Raw genomic sequence first — 17,753 nt, 5'->3', positions numbered from 1 at the left:
CTAAATCAGATACCATTTCTACTTGGTCAGGTGTAAAACTCAAGATTCCTTTGACCAAAATCCAAGAGCAAGCTTGCATTAAATGTCTGTATCTAAATGGTATTAATCAGGAGAATCCTACCCCATATACCAGTGATGGACGCACAATTTTCTACAAGCATTTATTCTAGAAAACAATCATTTGCATACTCTTATATCAGAAAGAGTTAGCTTTATTACTGACAGATTGATAATTATGAATAATTGATCATAGTCTCATTCCATTTTTGCATACATACAGTGTTTTACCCTGAGAAATGGACCTAAATACTTCAAAACATCTGTACCAAATACAGCTTCATTAAGCTTCCTTAAAATAACTCAATTTGCCTATACAATGTGAGGTGAGAGAAATGAGGTTTTGAAATATTTCTCTCTCCTTTTCAAGCATGACAACACTGAAAATATCAAACCATGTAAAAAGTGCCATTTAGGAAACTTCCTTTTAATTTCTCTATATCATTGACAAGGTGGAAACTGATGAGATTGAACAAAACAGGCATAAGTATCTATTTTTCACACAGGCAGAAGCAATTGCCACAAGACAGCACACCTTAGGGGGTTGCCTCCCCAAAAGGGGAATAAAAATATTGAAATTCCATGGATGAAAACATATGCTCAAATCAGGAATCTTGCCTTTTGCCCTCTGGCACCTAACCTGCACATTGTTTCACAGGAATAGGGCAAAGACCAAGACATTTCTTTAATAAAAGCTGCTACATTTTCAGAACAAGTAGTTCAGGTAATATTGGGAGGCCAGTATAAAAACAATATTGACGAGATTTACCTTTATTTAGCAGTTTGGAAGGGAAAGTGTAGCACTTACACTGGAGTGCTGCTCTTAGTCCAAACCTCCTGCCAAGGCAGGGTCACCTAGGGCAGGGTACACCGGGGTGCATCCAGGTGTGTCTGGAATGTCTCTAGAAAGGGAGACTCACAACCTCCCTGGGCAGCCTGTCCCAGTGCTCTGCCACCCTCAACATAAATAAGTTCTTCTTCATCTTGAGGTGGAACTTCTTGTGATTTAGTTTATGGCCACTGCTCCTCATTCTGTCACTGGGCACCACTGAAAAGAGTTTGGCACCATTGTTCTGACACCCACCTTCGAGATATTTATATGTATTAATGAGATCCCCTCTCAGTCTTGTCTAGTCCAAATTAAACATCCCCAGTTCCCTCAGTCTCTCCTCATGAGAGAGATGCTCCAGACCCCAAATCATCTTTGTGGCCTCTGCTGGACCCTCTCCGTTACCTCCTTGTCTTGTGCTGAGGAGCCCAGAACTGGACACAGCTCTCCAGACGTGCCTCACTGGAGCCAAGCAGAGGGACAGGATCACCTCCCTTGACCTGCTGGCCACACTCTTCCCAAAGCACCCCAGGATCCCACTGGCTCTCCTGGCCACAAGGGCTCTGCTGGCTCATGGCCAGCTTGCCATCCAGCAAGGCCCCCAGGTCCTTCTCTGCAGAGCTGCTCTCCAGTGGGTCACAGCCCAGACTCTGCTGGGACTTGGGGTTTTTCCTCCCCAGGTTCAGAACCCTGCACTGGCCCTTGCTGAACCTCACGTTACCCAATTCTCCAGCCTCCCAAGGTCCTGAATGGCAGCTCAGCCTTCATGGGTAGCTGCCATTCCCCCCAGTTTTGTAACAACTCCATATAATGATACTATTTTTCAAGTTCTTCAGTCATACACTAAATACTAACTTTGAAAACTTGTAGCTATATGAAATGTTGCACTTTTCCTGAAAGAAGTAGCACATGGCAGAGGACAGCACCTGCTCAGTCATACACTCATGAATTAACGAGGTCTTTCAATGGCTCCAGGTAACTGTGTTAATATCTTATTGTAGGTGAAGTCAGGACAGGAGGTAGAAAAGGATTAAAAAAGGTTCACTTTCCTTATTTTTTAATCCCAGAAGAAGCAAAATTTCCTCAGCTTGACACTTTTTTTAACCCTTCCAATCATCACTAGCAGGATAAAATGAGCCATACCTGCTTCCCCTTGCTTAGTACTTCCCCTTCTTAATACATGCATAAAGCTTCTCTGCAGTTTTACAGCTAACTTTATATTTTGTAATTAACAAAGTGACTCAAAATTATGTATTATGAGTCAGGGAGTGAAGCAGATAATGAAGAACAGAAATTTTCCAAAGACACAGTTTAATTAATTTCAAGTGCTTCCAGAAAGAAAATAACCATCCAATCTGAGCTTTTTTTCCTCTCAAATGATAAAATTATCCTGCATGTTATCAAGCATGACAGCTAAATTAAAAAAAAAAATTCCACAAATCCCCCTTTACATTTACTTCAAATTTGTTCATTTTAATACGAAGATACAGAGCTGACCAAACAGCACCTATTTTTCTATGCCATTGCACAGCTGAAATGGACTGAGTCAGGACAGAGACTTTTCTTTCTGCTTTTCCCTCAGAAACAGCAATAAATAACAGCAGCTACTAATGGCAGATTTCCCACAACACTTGTAGGAAATAAATATTTTTGCTCCATCCTCCTTTGCCAAATTTATTGGATTCTGGCTGAAGGCTAAGAATGATACCTGTGACACTAAGCATTCACAGGACAGGAGCCTCATTTCTTCAGCAGCACTTATCTAAAGTCATCATGCTGAAGAACCTGAATATAACTACACAGAAAATAAGGTTGCAATGTAGCACCATGCAACTGAATGCTCTGAGCTCCATGCATTCAGCAGTGAAGACAGCATCAAGACTTAGCACTTCTCAGTTTCAGTAACACTGAAGACCATGTGAATTCAAGGCAAAGGGAAAAGATGATGCAGGATGCAGCAGAGTTTGCATGTTGAAACCATAATATTAAAGAAATTAATTGAAAAGTAATAAATCAAGGTGTCAGAAATCCATTGGTTAAGCATTGCTGCTGTCACTTTCCCAAAAAGCTTGCACTAACAATCTATGGTGATGCCACAACAAACCACTGAGGCTAGAGCAAGATCAGGAGCACTTCTGGGAAGCATCAAGTCTGGACAAAGACTGCAGAACCACCACACATACATGGTAAGACTAAGAGGGAAGAAAATTTTAAAAAGAAGAAGAAAGGAGACAGAAAAATCTCTATTAACATGTAGGAAATTAAAAAAGAAATATTTTATTAACTTGAAAAATTAGATTTGATTGAAACATTCTAAGAGTATTAAGTACTACTCAACAGACTGTTTGTTTAGAGGAATCTGTACAACGGACTTGAAGTTTGAAACTTAATTTGCTAAAAAGGATTCTGCCAGAGTTTTACAGAGAATTTCAAACAGCAAGTGTCCATAATTTTACACAACTTACACTTGCAATGTATTCCCTGTTAACAAGAACTCTTAATCTAACTTTCCATTAATATTGTTTTAAAATGTAATCAAGTATCAAAAGGAAATTTGGAAACATCTATTGAGTCTAATGCCGGTATTAGTAATTTCTAAAAATAAGTAAACTACATAGACCAAGAAAATGCAGCTTACCTGAAATGCCAGCTGAATTGTTTCCAGAGTTTTGGATGGCTTACAGACAACTGACAGAGCAATGACAAATTCCCGAATGTCAATTACACCATTTTCATTCTGTGAAGAAAAACCTTTCATCAAAATAGTGCACTTTGCCTGAGAATTTTCATAAATAACTTAAGTTGCTAAAAATGCAGAATATTCAGAAAGATTATTCCATCTGTCATGACCAAAAAACCAGTCTCACTGAAATGAAATCACATGAGGACAAGAACCTGGGTGAAAGCTCTGCAGATTCTTTTCACAGTCTCAGTCAAAAGTCACAGTTTAAATATTCTTGAAAGACAGCACTACTACTGTCACCCCTCACTTGCATATTTAGGATTTTTCCATTAAAGCATCTGAATCAGTGGGCTGAAATAAAAACCAGAGAACCAGAGGACAACATACCCTAATTTAAGCCCTGAATACATGACATCTGCTCCAAGAGAGAACACTGTGGACATATCCACCTCCTGGTCCAGACAGCACCTCATCCACACAAAGATAATCATCATTTCCCCATTCTGACTGATTGCCAGAGGAATGAAAAACTGGCTCACTTGCCAAGATCCCTCAGGTTTCAGGCTCGTAGAAGAACAAGTCATTTATATACAAGGTAAATGAATATCAGCTAACAGACACTGCATTCATTCATCTGCTATGAGCAGCAGCAGAGGTCTAGCCTGACCCTACCTTTCTTCCTCTTCATATTTTCCATCTAGAAAAGAGGTAAGTTTTTGTCCAGCTGATATTCCTTTTAAGTTCTAGCTGAAGGAAAGCTTTATTTAGCTGATGATAGGTGTCCTTACCTTGTTGAAAGGGAAGTGCAGTAAGAAAATTTTATGGTAAAATGCTCAGAAATTAGACCTCAGTGAATTCAATTGAAACAGAAGTAGGCTAAAGTGGAGTTTACCAAAAGCGCTAAAATTCTAAAACTTAATGTTTCTTACCTCATCAAAAAGTGCAAACATACTTTCCAATGTCTGAGAAACTGGAAATTCCAAGTAGGCTGAAAATTCTTTGAGATCAACTTTTTCATTCTTCATTTTCATGGCACTGGCAGCATATTTATCAAGATCATCTTCAAGTGTTTCTGGCTTCAGCCTATAAAGCATAGTATTTTTGCACATTTTAAAAATCAACCCAGTTTTAACAATATGTATTTCAAAATATCAAATGAAAAAATGGATGATTATGGTGTAAAGCATTAAAAAGTCTGGTTTCAGAATTATTACACAACTTTTTTATCAAATAATGTATTTATGTAGTTTTAAAGCTCCCATTAGTTCTCAAGCTGTATCAGGAATTACTGCAAGGGCTTAAGAACCTTGGACAAACTCATGTCCTTTAGTCTACCTTGATGACAAGCCATATGTGCAAGCAGTTCAACAGGAAGAAACACAGTCTAGAACTAGCTAATAAATTCCAATCATGGAGAACTAGGTGGAATTTAGGTCACCTGAAAATGGCTGTATTGTAGGACACTAACATAAACCAATTATGTTTCCAAATTTACTAATGTCACTGAACAGGAAGGACATGATGCATCTTACCTAAAAAAAAAAATAAATCAGGGATTACATAATAGTGATTATACTGTTAATCCTGTTTATCAGTCCTCATTTTTCACATTCAGTCTTGAGTTGGACACCATTATGAGGTAACCCAAACAAAATTCTTGTAGTTCCTACAGCTACAGAATTTCCTTAGTCCTTCCCTATTGCAAAACCAGACATTGATGGATGAACAACTTTATATTTTTAGATATCTACTGTGTGGTTGTTGGCTGGTTTTTTGCCTAAGTCAAGCTTACTCTTTTGGCTCTGCAAAAAAAAAAAAAAAAAAAAAAAAAAAAAAAAAAAAAAAAAAAAAAGCTAACAACAACAACAAAACAACCCCAAAACCAACCAAACAAAAAAGCCCTACTGAATAATCTTACTATGAACAAAATAAATGATGCTGCAGGTATCATGTAAAGAAAAGCAGCTTTCTCCCCAAATACAACATCAAGCAGATCTGGATCAGGTCTCCCCTGAACTGATTCAGGGTAACTTGGGCATCTTTCCACTCAGAAGACAAAAGATGCCAGTAAAGTCTCCTACAATGTCCTTCTGCAGTTGCCTGTTTTGCTGCTTGCTGCTGCAGACAAGGAAAAGCAGTTATTCATACAACTCAGAAGCTTCCACCAGAACTGTTTCCAGACTGCAGCTGGGACTCTTCAGCAGCTTCCTCTCAGCAACAAGAATGAATAAAATGCTTAACATCAGCATTCTGAGGAGCTTCTGAAAAAAGATAAGAGCATTTCTGCTAGGAAGATTATCTGATACATCAGCTCCAGAACTTGATTGCTTGCTGTAGTGACCCTTCCTAAAGATCACAACTCTTAAGTAAAAATACACCTCCCATGGTTTTTGTCATGACCTATATGACTTACCAATATGTACTAACTAAACCGTGCCAAGACCTGTATGTCTGAATTATAAGACTTGAACATGCAAGAATTCTTCCAGAAACCCATGGCTCCTACAGAAAATTCACAAATTCTCTACCCTAGCTTTAAAGCACTTATCTCAAGATTTAGCTCTAGACAATGAAAAAAGAGTGAGACATCCTTCTGCAAGCATTAATTTTCCACGATCAAGTAGAAAAGTAGAAGGAACAATAACAAAAAAAAAAATCCATAGAGGATTTGAGATGCACACAGAACTCATCTCCTCACATGCAGGATTATATGCAAGAAGTGTCCACTGATAATACATCCCAGAGTAGTGGCTGCACTGGATTTTAACTGTAGCACAAGGACAGCTGGCATCTAAATCCTCCCTTGGGATAAGCCCCCACTGACGCAGAATATGTAGTGTATCATGTGTCTCTAAATCAGAGATTTTGTTTGCAATTAATTGTCTCAAAATTCACCTAGAACTGAGGGAGCATTCATTTGGTGGGTAGCACTCAAGAGTTGCAAGATCTCCTCTTCACCAGTAATTAAGCCTGAACAGTTATAGAAGCTTGAAGGCAAAATCTTGTATGGAAAGTCACACAGCTCACCACAAATCTTACAGGCATCTTGTGGTTTATGTTTTGTAAATATAGCAAGAGGTGTAAGGCAATCTCAAAAGCAGTATGTGGATCAGTGAGGCAAACTGCTTCAACTTGAGTATGACAGCATTGTGCTTCTGGTCATCCAAGGTGGGCTCACTTCCCCTCTAACCTTTCAAAATCAGGAAGTCATTAATATGTTGATGACCATAAGCTGCTAAACTGAACTCTTCAGAAGCCAAGTGCAAATTTCATAATAAGTTCTGAACCAATGTGAAAATGTCTGAATGTCGCAACTGCTTTAAAATTGTTACTTTTATCCCAATGGAGGCCATAAATTATAGAAAGCCCACAACAACTGTCTTCCCTCATGAAATCATGTTTGTTGGCTTAATAGTTTCCATGCAGGATCTAGGCTTTATGACATATAAAATTATTTGCTGTTGTGGTGTTTTGATTCATTTTTTAAGTCAGTGCATACTAAAGAGAACAGGAAGTATTCCTGAGTCCATGAAGATGGAAAGGACATTCTTCAAGATTAACAGCTCTGAACATCAGATTTTTCACAGCAGACTTCACAAGGAAAACCAGATCCCTCAAGGTAGAATATTTTACAGCATAATTATCACTATTTTTAGTAAGTATGCTAGTTTTAGCTATATTTGACTATTTGAAAATAAGCTTATTTCTTGCATGCTGGGAACCTGCCAAAAACCTTCAGAGAGCTGGAAGAACAGCTGGATCTTGTAGCTAGCTACTGGAAACTACAAGCACAGAGAAACATGCCCTAAGCCAGAAAAGACATTCAACTTTATGTCTGCTGATGTACTTATGTGCAACTTCTTGCCATCATAGAGCATGTATACTGAAAAACTGCAAAACTGACCCTCTTGAATACTCTTGGCACACCCTGCCTTGATCCACAAAAGCAGGGGCTGCCATGGTATTTGCTGTCATGCCTGATCCTTGATCACCTCCTGTATTGGAGAGCATTGCTTTTATCACAAATGCAGAAGGTAAACACCCTCCAGAGGTTTTTTTCCTTGTTATAGATGACCTCTGAGCACTCTGAAGTCACAGCACAGGTAGTTAGCTGTGAGGGTTTTTACTCTGGAGACACAAAGTTCTACCTACAGTCTGGCCCATTTCAGACACACATGGAGAGCAGAAATCTGCATTGTTGTCTGGATGGTAGAGGCTGTTGAGCAAGAATAGACAGGCACCAGGCCTGAGATCCTTGCAGATCTTGGTAGCTTACAGCTGCATTGACTAAAAGGATCCTCATGGTCAACTTGATGAGGTAATATTGGCAATTAGAACAAACAGAAACTTGAAACAATACGAGCAAATAAATTCAAACCACAACTCAAGGATCTCCTTGCGGGAAACTACCCGAAAGCAACTCATAAGAAGTATTTCATAAAAAGACAGACTACACTTAATTAACTATATTAACACTTCCTGAAGGAGAAGATATTCAAAGAGGTTTTAGTAAGGCACAAAATACAAACAAGATTCAATGTCCAGAACATGGCAATAGATTCAGTTCAAATAAAAATAGAGATTCACTTTACACAGTGGGAACATCACTTACAGAATAAGTCATCAAATGAAGCAGAGGATTTACAATGTATGAAAAAAAAAAGCTTTAACTTAGACTGCACATAGTTTAGCAATTAGCTTGGTGGTCAGACAAACTATCAGACTGAAGAGAAACACGACTCCTTGAGGAGCAATGAATGCACAATTTGAGAAGATAAGTCTATGATCAATTGATGTCATTGATAAAGCAGCCATTTTATCACAGAGTTTGGTACAAGCCAGTTGTACAGCCCAAGCTCTTCCTTAGATGAAGCATGAGAACTCATTGCTGTGCCTGCATGGATTCTGGACTGGATCCCATCCAGCTGAGCACAGGCTAAGCAAATTTTACAGACAAGGATAATGAATCCTGTAGACACAATGTGCACAGAAGTAACTCTTCAGTAGAGCGAACTGAAGTGAAAGTTGATTTCAAAAAATCAAAACCAAAAAGAACTCTGAATTTGCCTTACTATAGGAATCTTAAAACTGGATCTTACCTTGAAAGTATGTCATTGCTCAAAAATAAATGTTAAGACTGGATGAAAAATCCATTGGATAAAATTTACTTTTCCAGTTATTTAGGGGTGCTAGTGGATGATCTTAATGCCTCCCTGACCTCAAAACCTTTGAACAAACAGCAAAATGACTACATTATTATCAAATGTGCATTAGAGATGAAGTCATATTACAATCTTCATCCAATTGTGCCAGAAAAATACCAGCATAATATCCTTCTTATTGGCACATGCCCAAATTCAGAGAGGATTATATTTCGCCAAGGATTAATTGCTCATACCAGAGAGAGAACTTCTGGGCTGCAGTGAACCTCCCTCACATATGCATGTAACTGTTTCAGAGGCCAAAACAAAAGCATAATTTGAAAGAACAGCTTTAAATTGAGCAGACAGAAGCCAGACAACTTAACAAGAGGATTAAACTGAATCCCAGGATTATCAACTGCATAATAAGAGACGTGGGTGGTTGGTTTGTTTTGTTTCACTTGTTTTTCTTCCTTAGTACTGTAAATTCAGAGCCTTTTAAACAAAGTGAGAATCTTTATTTTCCCCTATAAGTCTCTCCTGTCCTAATGGAAGTTTTTCAGATGGAAGCCCTGACAATAGATTAGTACATGCTTGTCATCTGAATTCATGATGTGTGCTGTCCTACATTCCTTATTATCCAACAGAGCTTTTTCTTTATTTTCATTTATGTACACAAGCTGAAGATGAAGGAAAAAATTAGTGAAAGGAAATAAAATACACAATGGAAACATTAGACTATGCTCTGTACTTTCAAGTAATGAGACAAGAAAATGAAAAAAGGTCTTGCATATTGAGAGTTAATAGGATGAGGCTGTACATTTAGTTCATAGTTGCTCAATAAGATCACCAGAGAAGCAGGAGAAAAACTGGGAAACAGCAGCAAGTTCTACTACTTGGTTTAGTAATGCAAATTGTAGTAAATGTAAAAATGTAGCAAAAATGTAAATTTTTCAGGTTTGCTGAGGCTTTTTTGAAAGGTAGAGCTAGCAGGAAATGGCACTATGGGAAGAAAGAAGAGAGGACCCACGCTGCGTGCACTGAGCTACAGCTGCATTAGAAAGTCCATCTGGCAGTGACCTGCTCAAAAGATCAACCACCACCTTGTCCTTCTCAGGAAAGGGTGACCCCTCTGTCCTCACTATTACAAGGTTAATCCAGCCACAAGATTGCTGTTGGCAGCATTTGTTTTCCCTCCACAGATGTCACAGGAAAAGACAATTGACTCTCAACTGTATCAAATGTTAGGAATCCCACAGTATTCCTGATCCTCTTCAGAAACTGTCTTCTAGCTCAGGAATGAATGCTTCACACTCTGCTCACTTGTCAGATGGAAAATAAGAATTTTACAACCAACTCTATTCATTAGGATTCAGGAGCGCTGCTTGCAAGTGGAGTACTGTTTTAATTTTACGCTTGTGTTCCCCTGATTGTATGATGACAACACTCCATTTATACTCATAAATGCAATATTGTTACATGATGGTAAAAACTACAGATATATATAATAAAGATGCACCTTACATATAAATATTGTATATGCTCACCCAAGGCTTCTCACAAGCTTTGCAAATTCTAAAAGACATGTATCTGAAGGTAGACGAAGCTGTCCCTCAGCCAAAGCCAGCTGACAGTCTTCAAACGTGTAGTCTGTCACTGGAACTCCCAATGCCCTTGAATAAACCAAAGAAACACTGTAAACAAGACAGTAAGAAAACTGAACAGAATAATCACTTTTTTCACAGCAAGAAATCCTGTAACAACTATGCTTTCAATTCTGGAAAACTATAAGGAAGAGACAATAAAGTAAGTTTATACAGAGAGAACGAAATATGGCACTTGATCTGTTGCAGAGCATCTGCTTTGAATGAGTCCATGAAAATATGCAAGAACACAAGTCAAAAATTAGGCAGTGCATAGACTTTCATAGACAAATTTCATATAAGTGAATATCTAGGGTTTCAAAATGTTTAATCTAGAACCCAAATATATATTTATTAACAAATGTGTCCAATATTTTTATTATTGATTTATTAATGTGTTAGCGCAATCACCTGAGCAGAACAGCTATTATCTTCAGCTAATATTAATATTACACAAAAGGCAACATTTCTCTATAAAGAACAGCTAGAACACAACATATAAAAACAAGCAGAGTTAAGCTCTAAGCAAACAAGTTATTTTTAAATATTTTCTACATTAAGGTAGGAAAAATTACTCCCAAGTCTTTATACACTAAACAATTCAGTACTGGTTTTGGTTTCACTTCTAACTTGACGCTCCAAAAGATAATTGATGGAAATTCTGATATTGTAGCTGCCCCGTATTTGCTGCCGCAAAGTTGACAGAAAGAGGTGGTGTGAAAGAAGACTTTAAGAATTCAGTGTACAAACATAAGATGCAATTTAGAAAGCCAACATAGCTCCATATAAGCTACTCATCTGCCACATTTTTTATTATACTTGATTTTACTTATCATAGTAAGGAGCATTATCTCCTTTATGCAGCTTTTTCTAGTTTGATGAAATCTTCACAAAATTTGTTTAGTTACCTTAATTCTTTTCATCTACAGTTTGCCTATCATACTGCTAACAACCTTTTTCATATGTGAAGTTCATATACACTAATGGCAAGACTGATGCAAAACCCTGAGGTCTGCCACACTAATTTTGGCTTTGATGAAAACTCTGCATTCAATTTTCTGCTTTACTATAAGCAGTTTGATCTGTAATGGCAGTTACCTCTTATGCAAACAATTTCTGTCAAACAGTCTCTTCCTCAGAATCTCATTCCAAGGCCTTTGAATAGCAAGGTAAATAACATAAGCCAGTTCTCTTCTGTCCAGGGACTCTGACATATAGGACATGCACCAGACCTTAAAGGTACTGATCAGGGCTTCTCTCTTCTCTTTGAGGCTGAGAAAGGCAAACATTTAGGAAGAACACCTCACTAATAAATATTCAAGCTCTAAAGTACCAAATGTGGTAAAAAACCAGATAGTACTTATAAGCTATTTATGCACAAAACAAGGAATTAGAAGGTAGTGATCCTGGCTGAATAGCCTCCCCCTTCCTAAGAAGAAGAAACAAAGAGAAAGAAACAAAAGACAAAGCCCACTAAACCAAATTATTTAGGTACAGAGAAAAGTTATCTTACAAGCAGAATGTTGAAGATTAGATTGCCTCATACTGGTGATCTAAGCAATTAAATCCCGTTCCTCTAAAATTTTCTCTGCTTGATCTGTTCTTGTTTCATCAATCCACTCCTCCTATGAAGTGTCCCAGCAGTATTTGTAAATCAGTAAACCACCTTAATAGAATGGACAAGATTCTTATAATACCTCACCCCACAGACTCATGGTAAAATACAGATGAAGAACTCCCCCATGCTGTGGGGATTTAAATCCATTTCCAAGTTCAACCTGAGTTAGAGATCAGGTATTGTGAGCATGTCAAGACTTCTGTTTTATAGTATTCCATACAGTATTATGAAAGATGCAATATGTGATGTAATATATGTAATCTGTATTATAATAATCTGTATTAATATATGTAATCTGTATTATACAAGATGAAATCACTGGTATTTTACAACACAAAATTAATTTTCCTCAAAAGAAGAGAAAGAAGTGGATGAAAGAAGCAGAGTCTATCCAGCCATTTGAGATTACTTCCTATTCCCATCTTTTGCACTCAATCATCCCTATAGACATCCATGTCAACTGTCTCCAGCAAGGACATGCTACAGACAGTACTACCCAGAGCAGTTCCATAAAAGAATGACACAAAGATCTAGCCCAGCCAAGCACATTACACCAAAATTCATCAGTTCTCCAGGTCACACTAGATATAGCATGTAACAGAAATACAGGAACTTACAGGCAATCAGCTGAAGCACAGGGGAACTACATGCAAAAGGGGAAGCATGTTAAAAATAAGGAAACTGAAAGAGTAAAGTGTTCCTCTGTTGGACATATTAGGAAATTGGAGAAGTGGTGAGACACTTAAATTCTGAAAGGACAGAAAAAAAATAGTGTAATTGAAAATGATTAAAGGTGGCGATTAAAATAGAGAGGCTTTAAAGAAACAGAAGAAACTCAAGCATTCTCCGAAGTGAAATAGAGAAGATGGACAAGCTAAAACATAACCATAAGGTGGCAAGCCAAAGCAAGAAACAATAGCTTGTTAGAACCAAAAGCAAGATGCTGTTCCAACACATTAGAAGAAAGATGACTAACAAAGATCAGGGCACTCAGCCTGGGGGGAGGGTTGAAGCCTGACTGACTGCCAGCCCAGCACCAATGCCAGATTTAAATAACTGCTAAATAATGGTCCTTGAATATGTTGAAGGAGCCTAGCCAAGAGAAATTTTTAAAAAAGCCCAAAACAAACAACAAAAAAAATCAAAACCAAACTTAAGATAGAAAATAAATTCCAAACAAAAGCCTGGGTCATTTCAGACTCAGCCAAACCACAAGGGGAAACACATATTTTTATAGCTTTGTGCACCCCTTATAAAAGAGATGGTAGTTGGGCCAGAATTATATTGCTGCTATCAGTGAAGGAAAATCCCCACTACAATTAATACCTACATGTATGTTCAATGCCAACACAAACACAAAATGGGATTTAGAAAGACAAAAGCAGCTTCTTTTGTTCATCTGTTGTAATTTTCAAGCTGCTGGACTTAAAAAAAACCCAAACAAGAGGGTACATATACATCCAGACTTTCACAATAACAAAGGTCAGAAGTGAGGAAGGAAAGAAACACTTTTGCTCAAAGCAAAGTTCAATCATAGAACCAGCCAAGGCCAGATAGAGTTCAAGGGGCTCCTGAGCTCAGAAGACAAATCACAAGCTGTATAGAGCTAGCAGCTTTAAAGGACCTTGATTTCAGCTCAGAATGTTGAAGAAACTGAAACTGGGCAACATATAAAGTTCATTATTTATGCTAAGACTTGTGAAATTTTTAATTTCTTAGAAGGAAGCCTGGCTTATTAGAGTTCACTGTAAGGCCTCGGTACAAGTGCAACTCACAGGATTTTCTACAGAACCAGTTATCAAACTATTCCAACTCATCCTCCAGGGCAATCTTTTTCTACTTCAATTGGGGAAAAAAAATATCATTTCAATTTGAGATGCAAATCATACATACAATCTCATATTCTTAATAAACTAAAAATAAAACAACTTTTCCCATATCTTCATTTGAAAGATTTTCCCCCCTCTTTTCTTCAAACTACCTCTACTTTCACACTCAGTTCATGTGAGCATAGCCTTTTAACTAGTCCAGCAGATTTAAATGGCCTGATACGAATGTCTCGCTTGACATACCTTGAGACTTTTTCCTTCCCTACCCTCCCCAAGGTGCTGGCTATTCACCTATCATCACATCACACTACATCAAGTTTCCAAGTCAGCAAGTTGCTTGAAAATAATAAACTCAAATGAAACAAAGCCCCAAAAGCTTTCCTGCAAACCCAATCTGAGAAACACAAGTTATACTTGTTATATCCTGATGTCTTATATCAAACAGCTCTCTGTGTCTAACATTTGTGCAGTCATAATATAAGATGAATTATTAACTTCCTCATTTTCTGCATACCAATCCACTATGCATGCAAAACGCCAAACATAAACAGAATGTGACTGCTAGAATATTATGTAAAGTGAAAAAAAATAGTGCAGGCAATATTGTGACATTTGGAATCTACATTTCAACAAAAAGATTCTCAAAACGTTTTACATTGTTCATAAGCAGAACTATGAACTAATCAAGAGAACATTCCACAGGCTGATCAGAAAAACTCCCTTAAATCAGCCATAATCTTTATCGGGTGCTGAAAACATTAGGATTCTATCTAAAAGTACCAAATATGTAATTTGGTATTTTTCTTCATTACTGGATGTTCAGCAAAAAGACACACAAAACACAGTGGACAAATAACTCCAATTATTAGTAGTCATCTAATCTAGTCATCAGTAGTACACAAACTTCCTGAACCAGAGACCTTTTGTACCACTATGTTTTAGAATCACCCATTAACCACGTTTTTCACAGTATAACTCAGCTCTGATGAAGTAATTTTATCTATCTGGTAATGAATGGCACAATTTTGCACATTTTAAAGACTTAGTCTTTTTACTTTTAGCTGATCTACTGTTGAGTGCTTTCCATCTCTCCTGCTATGAAAACTAAGACTTCCTTTAGTATGCTTTTTCAGAACACTGGGATTTTCCTGACCTTCAAAACAACCCTCCACTCTCTTTTTTTCCCATCCTTTCCCAAGCTGAAGTGCTGCCAACTATTTAGTTTTGGAAGGCCAGAGAAGATAGTCCCTTTTCTCTCCTCAGACTACTACTTTGTGACATTCTCCAAGCAAAAGAAGGTCCAGTCATGAGTGTGAAGTTCACATAAGGAATCTATTATCTCATAACAGTTTAATTTTTAGACAGAAAAAGAAGTTGCCAATGACTGTATTCCTGCCTGGTGTTGTTTGAAATTGGGTTCTGTAATTGTTGATTTTGTAGACTTGCACATCACAAATCTTCAAGGGGTAAAAAACAGAGGAGGTTCGCCTTGCATTGTCAGCATTCAAAAACCAGAGTGTTGCAGTTCAAACCAGAGTGTTGCAAAATATTACTTAACATTTAAAAAAATTATTTCTTCCTTGAGAAGCTAAATGTAGCAAGAAGCTGTACAGTTAACCCTGTTCTGTGACTATGTTCTTCACCTGCCACACTCATAGTATTCACAAAAATGAACAGAGTGCACAATGTCTCTCATCTCCATTTTTGTTTATGGCATGAAACCCAAACAATGCACAGAATTTTTAGGTGGGAAAAGACCTATGAGGTCAAGTCCAACCTTTGACTGTTCACTGTCTTTTCAACTAAACCATGGTGTCATGTCCAGTTGTTTCCTGAACATCTCCCTGGCAGCCCATTCTGATACTTAACACTTTCCATGAAGAAATTCTCCCTGATGTTCAACCTGAACCTCCCCTAGAGCAGCTTGAGGCCATTTCCTCTCATCCTATCACTGCCTGTGCTGGACAAGAGGTGAATCTACAGCTTGGAATAACCTCCTTCCAGGCAGTTACAGATCCCCCTGAGCCTTCTTCTCTCCAGGCTATACAGCCCCAGCTCCCTCAGCCACTTCTCACATGATTTACTCTCTAGACCCTTCACCATCAATGCTTCAAATGGATGCTTGTTAACTCCAGCACTACAGTAATTCCACTTATACTGATGCTTATGGCTTTAATGGCATAAAAATGCCAAAAACCCAGTTTGGATTTCAAAGCTGAATGGTGAGCATGCAAACAGTACCTGTGCAGAATCACACAAGGAATTTCAGACAGCACAGGCACAAAACACAGCAGTTTTTCAAAAGCTGGATTCAACAGGCCACTGAATACAGCAAATAGCCACGAGTCAGACCAGTAAGCTACTGCAAACTCCCATCCTCAAGGATACTCTTCTGCAACTCGCATTGATCTATCACATATATTGGCAAAGATCACATTCTGATGCTGTCAGAGCTTGCAAGAAAAAAACCAAACCCTGATTTTGACTGTGTAGAAGATGACAAAAGGGAAGATGGACACTGAAGACTACCTTCACCAGCATGCTGGATAAAAGTACTCATTTTTCAAAAGCAAAATGTAATGCTCATATGTCAAGCTGGTAAGTCAGTGCTTTAACTGTATGACATGCTCCAACACAGGGAAAGTGGTCCTGGCAAGCACCTGACAGAAAACATCAGGAAGGCAGATGTTTCAAGTTCCGTGTCTAACATGCTGCACTTTAATCAATTTCAGCATCTACTGCAAATATAAAAGCACATCTTTAAATGTTTCTGTAAGTGAGGAAGAAAAACAAAATTACTGGACAAATGCAAACTGGACTATGACATTTTGCTATTTCTACAGGAAGGCTGCCTTTCTGGGCTCACCAAAAATGAAACTTCAGAACTCCTGGAGAGTGTCACACATGTCATTACAGTGCTGAGTTTAACACTCAAAAGATCTAGGAATACAAAATGCTCAAATCAGGAGTACTGAAAGAACTTAAGTTCTGAGGTGCTTACAGTTTTGAAAAACAAAGGGCCAAAGGTTTCTGGTTTCCATCAAGTTTCAGTCTCAACATCTGCCACATGCAAAAAAAACCCAAACAAATTTGCAACAATTTGTCTTCTATTTTTTCCCAAGCTGTACCACCCAACCATATTCTTCCCTATTTTGAAGACAGTCTTTAAGAGAAACTAAAACTAAAGGAAAACAACTTGTGTTTGCACGTGAATAAGTGACCTGTGGGTCTGTGTATCATCATCTAGTCAGCTTAAATCTGTAATTTCAGCTGAGGTTACTTTAGACTTGCACAAAGAACCTGCAGTGCAGATTTTCACAATCAGCTGCCTGCACTACCACTGGCTTATTTACGTACAAAATGAATTTTTGCAGCTAACTAAAAGCTAAGCTACTGACATACTTCTTTCAAACATATCTGAGTCCTAAAGAGCAGCAGGGTAACAAACTTGGTTTTCCCCCCAAAGTGGCAGTAAAAGTTATCTACTTTTTCCTTCAAACAGAATTTCTATACCCTAAATAGTACTTTGAGTACAACTAAGAGATGTCTTTCAGAATATGATTGCTCATGAAAATTAGGCACTTAAGAACAGTAGCAGATGGGTACAACTCCACAATGAAAAGAGGCAACTAATATATTTTCTTTAGGGGAAAATACTCCAAACAAACCACAAAACAAATGATTCTTTAAATAGCTATCAGTAAATTAAGAACTATGATGCAGCAAAACAACATAGGTAAAAATGCATAAAAATTTGTAGTTAATGCAGCTAAGAAGCATAAGACTTTTTAATGCATAAGAGAAAATACAAAAAAATAATGTAACCAACTACTAGCTAAGGATAGGAAAATTGTCATTAGGAAAAAAACTCTTCTGTCATGTGCAATACTTACATTAGCAAACAATTAAGATAACAAATCTTATGAATAAAAGTAAGTATTTCCCAATGCTCT

At 37.8% G+C, this 17,753-nt stretch overlaps 1 protein-coding gene across 1 annotated transcript in view; it reads right to left on the bottom strand.

Annotated features, from left to right (window-relative positions):
- The window catches only part of LPCAT1 (lysophosphatidylcholine acyltransferase 1), a 60,051-nt gene that overhangs the window by 6,818 nt on the left and 35,480 nt on the right, over window positions 1–17,753 (bottom strand). Inside the window, exons 10-12 of the mRNA XM_054285443.1 lie at window positions 10,258–10,383; window positions 4,499–4,652; window positions 3,525–3,623 (exon numbers count right to left, since the gene is read on the bottom strand). Coding sequence (XP_054141418.1) covers window positions 3,525–3,623; window positions 4,499–4,652; window positions 10,258–10,383 — 379 coding nt within the window. The remainder of the gene's footprint in view (window positions 1–3,524; window positions 3,624–4,498; window positions 4,653–10,257; window positions 10,384–17,753) is intronic.

Source organism: Melozone crissalis, unplaced genomic scaffold (assembly GCF_028551555.1).
Source record: "Melozone crissalis strain CALT ecotype California unplaced genomic scaffold, PUWL_Pcris_2 ptg000042l_1, whole genome shotgun sequence".
Lineage (NCBI taxonomy): Eukaryota > Metazoa > Chordata > Aves > Passeriformes > Passerellidae > Melozone > Melozone crissalis.
This window is presented reverse-complemented; position numbering and strand designations above follow the sequence as displayed.